This window comes from Triplophysa dalaica, chromosome 3, assembly GCF_015846415.1.
Source record: "Triplophysa dalaica isolate WHDGS20190420 chromosome 3, ASM1584641v1, whole genome shotgun sequence".
NCBI classification, from domain to species: domain Eukaryota; kingdom Metazoa; phylum Chordata; class Actinopteri; order Cypriniformes; family Nemacheilidae; genus Triplophysa; species Triplophysa dalaica.
Genome location: NC_079544.1, coordinates 25,506,400 through 25,510,507, shown reverse-complemented (window position 1 = coordinate 25,510,507; position 4,108 = coordinate 25,506,400). Strand labels below are relative to the sequence as shown.

General features: G+C 36.7%; 1 protein-coding gene across 2 annotated transcripts; it reads left to right on the top strand.

Moving 5' to 3' along the window:
- The first annotated feature begins 457 nt into the window (after positions 1-457).
- On the top strand, positions 458-3,443 carry capsla (calcyphosine-like a). 2 transcript variants are annotated; one of them, XM_056744534.1, is made up of 5 exons: positions 458-590; positions 1,396-1,515; positions 1,952-2,129; positions 2,293-2,502; positions 3,074-3,443. In XM_056744534.1, exons 2-5 carry the CDS (start codon positions 1,439-1,441, stop codon positions 3,173-3,175), a joined length of 567 nt encoding a protein of 188 aa, XP_056600512.1. In that variant the 5' UTR covers positions 458-590; positions 1,396-1,438; the 3' UTR covers positions 3,176-3,443. The 2 variants fall into 2 exon arrangements, with proteins under 2 accessions (XP_056600512.1, XP_056600514.1); XM_056744536.1 differs by lacking the exon at positions 458-590 and adding an exon at positions 939-1,043.
- The last annotated feature ends 665 nt before the right edge of the window (positions 3,444-4,108 follow it).

The following is a 4,108-nucleotide window of genomic DNA, read 5'->3' as shown; positions in this document are numbered from 1 at the left end:
AATACAACAATATTTAATATTGAAATTGTATTTGTATATGTATCAATATATCAAAGTAATTTTTATATAATGACCACTAAGGATGTCAATTAGCAATGATAATACTATTAAATAATATATTTAGTATAGTATTTAGTATAATAATACTCATTAAATAGGCTCCAGTTCCTTGAAGACAAATGTAATTTTCTTCTACCTTTGGGTTAAACTATGTCACAGGGGTGTTTTGCGTGATTGGCACTCATGTAAACTCGTAAAGACAGACATTAGACAAACATTTCTACACGCAGAGTTCTATGGACCTGTATTAAAGTGTACACTTACCGTAATTTACCGTGGTAAACATCGGTTTATGTGATGATTTGTTCACAAGAATGTTCCCGCATCACAACGTAATCTGACGTTCCCGCTTTTGCACATTAAACGGAAACGGCGATGTTTTCGAGCCAGATTTGGGCCGCTGGACGATGACTGACACGCGTGAGAGCCAATCACACAAATGGTTGAGTTTGGTGGGCGTAGAGACAAGCAGGTGTCCACGAGTCACACTTGAGAAACACGTGAAACGCCGAGACCACCGCAACAGACAGGTATGACAATTCTTATGTTCGTTTTACACGTTTTTATGCCCACGCACCATTTACGCTGTTAAATGATCAGAAGCTAAAATTAAGACGACAATAAAATAAAGACTATGCTTCTAAGAAAAATATTTATTTTGTTAATTATTTTTCTTATTAAGGAGTGAAAAACAGCTGACACTGTTATATAGCTGACATTAAATTATTTCTGTGTATTTTCCGTCTTAAAAAGAAAGATCACATTATAACATATCTAGTAAAACGTCAGTATCCATTGTTTTATGCACTGATTATATAGATTCATGTGTACAGTTGCCACGGTTACACTCTTTGTTTTAATGTTTCCATAGGAACATAAGTCGCTTCATAAAACACGCTTGTTGCCCACGTCACATCATGACGACCACCACAGTTCCACAATTTCTGCGTCTTTAATTCTTGTTATTTCACTTATCTCATATGGTATTATTATTTAATCTGATTCTTCTAACTAAATGTAGTGAACGTCAATGTATACAAGAGGGGAAATAAGCCTTTGCTTTTTATTTTAAAGAAGTTTAACAATCCCTAAAACAAATGGGTAAAAATGAGAAAGCTGTGAAATGTTACTATTTGTAAACATTTGAGTAAATTTATTTACCTTATATCTATCTTTTAGTTCTTTTATTTTATTATTAATTTAATTGGAAAGCATTCCGTGGCTGTTTGTAATTCTTCTAAACCAATAAAAAACAAGCATCTTTAATAGCCTAGATCAAAGAGTCATTGCATAAAGATAAACAAACACCAATTTGAGTGAAATTCTCTGTCACAGGCACCGTTTTGCAGTGATTTCCACAGAGACTGTACAGGTGATTATGGCCTCAGATGCTCTGCAGGAGCTGAGACAGCTGTGTCTTAAGAGGGGCGCCGCAGGAATCAAGGGACTTGGAAGGTAGGATAAGTATTTTTTTTTTAAACAATCCAACATGTACGCCTGTATCTTTGTGACTCTCTATGTACACATTGTGACAGGACAAACTGAGGTGGTGTTGTGTTGTGGTTAAGATTCACAAAGGGTCCAAGAAAAAAAATAGATTACTATTGTGAAATCTGAAACATCAGAAAAATGAAACCATCTATATTTTGCACAAACTACATATAGAGAACCATGTTCGTTTTTGCTTAAGCATCTCAAAAGTGTAAGTTGCAATTGTATAGCAAAATTCAGAGGGTGAGAAACTTTCTGGCTTTGGTTATGAGGCCATTCGGAATCCTTATATTTCATGCTGACACTACAAACGTAAAGAACTATAGTAAAAAAATATGTTTTGAGCTCAACAGCAAAACCGAGAACATAAACTGAATATCTCTCTTTGTATTCTGTGCAGGATGTTTTGCATTATGGATGATGATGGAAGTAAATCTCTGGATTTCCAGGAGTTTGAGAAAGGGCTGGAAAACTACGGAGTGTCTGTGGGGAGAGAGAAAGCCAAGGAGATCTTTGCTATGATGGATATGGACGGTAGCGGTTCGATCGACTTTGATGAATTTCTCAAGAAATTAAGAGTACGATTATTTAACATCAAAAGCCAATCACCTGAAAATCTCATTGGAATTTTTTCTATGATGTCATTCTTACGAATTAGCCACCATGTAAAATAGTTATGAAATGTAGCGAGATTGTGTTGGACGATGTATGTTACTCACTTCATCCGTTTAAATGCTTTAGCCGCCCATGTCAGATGCTCAGAAGCAGGTGATCAGTCAGGCTTTTCAGAAGCTGGATAAGACAGGAGACGGAGTTGTGACCGTACAGGATCTACAGGGTGTTTATAACAGCAAACATCACCCGAAATACAAAAGCGGCGAGTGGACGGAGGAACAAGTTTTCCGCTCCTTCCTAGACAGCTTTGATTCACCGTACGAGAAGGATGGCAAGGTACCCTCCCGTTTTACAGGAAAACATGATTGCTGATGCATTGCCAGCCTAAAGACACAAGGTTTTAGTTTTTATGACCATTTGCCGTCTTTTCTCTTGACTTATTTGTTAGATAACTTGTGTCTGTAAATAACCTGAAATTGTAGACAACACTGTTGAGATAAAAGTGAAATGATCAGGGACATTCTTAAAAACAAATCCGCCAAGCACATTTGGATCGAAATGCGGAGTTGAGAATAAAATTCAGTGTAATGAAATGGTCTTTTTAGACACCGTGTTCCAGACACCTCAGATTAAGGATATTTTCCTCTTCAAACCCATAAATAACATATGGATATAGTAACAGTAAAAGTATTAGGTAACATTAAAACAGTGCTGTTCCAAAAATGATTTCTGCGATGAGGTGGGAAATATGTTAGATCGGAGATGTTTGAAACGCAGCGAGTTTTGAAGGTGACAGTATGTTTCTATACTTTCTTTAGTAAAAGTCAAATATTTATTATAGTCAAAATACATATCTATGAATCTAGACATTTGTCATGTGATAGCTGTTCTTTCTTCTTGATCACAGGTCACGCTGGAAGAGTTTATTAACTACTACAGTGGAGTCAGCGCCTCTATCGACAGCGATGAGTATTTCATCACCATGATGAAAAATGCATGGAAACTCTAGACATCCCTCCAGAAGTCTTAAAGACATCCGTGTTTCTCAATCCTGCTCAATGTTAAAGTTGACGTTTCATCATGCTGAAGTCCTCCTGGAGCCACATTGAGAAACACTCGATTCACCTGGTAAAAAAAAATGTCATTCGCCAAGCTTTTGGAAATCAAATTTATACAATGCATTAGATTTGCTATTACACACAGAGATGTTGCTAATTATAGAATAATTTGTTGTGCAAATGATTGTGTCTGTTATCATTAAACATTTGATTTCTACATCTTGCTTTGATGTTTTGCACATTGTTGCTTTGTTTCCTGAAGACGATCAATGTCGAAAAGCATGCAGAGCCCTCAGATCTCTGACGAATCCATCTGAATTGAATCCACCCTGGTGTTTATACCCATTTCCTCTGAGTCAATTGTGAATTACAAATACAACACGCAAGTAACGGCATGACACTTGTCAAAATCTGGTCTCGTAAAGTTGTCGGCTTCAAAAGAGGTTTATTGATTTGTCTGACAAACAGTTGTTAAATCACACCAGCTGTTCATAGGGAAGGGTTTTTAGATTGCCCATCCATTAATTCGATGCCGTTTATCTTCTTTTCTTTTAAGCTCCCGTGTGTGTTTGGTGCCCCATCTGGTGAATGTTCACAGAACTACACCACAATGAGATAAACGGCAAGGCGATAATCTGTAAATATCTCATGTTGCTTTCAAATTTAGTAAGAACGTTTCAGATGTACTAGGGTGCAAACCACCTGATGTAACGGTGATGAAAATTGTGTTGTGTGTCAAAATGTAAAAGCGCAAAATGCTAGTATATGAAAAATAAAAAGCCTGATTGTTTCAGCAATATATGTTGGTAATAGGCAAGCAAAACAGTCAAAACACATTTTAGGCATTTAAAACCCCTCATGAGAGAAACTGAACTACAGGCCCG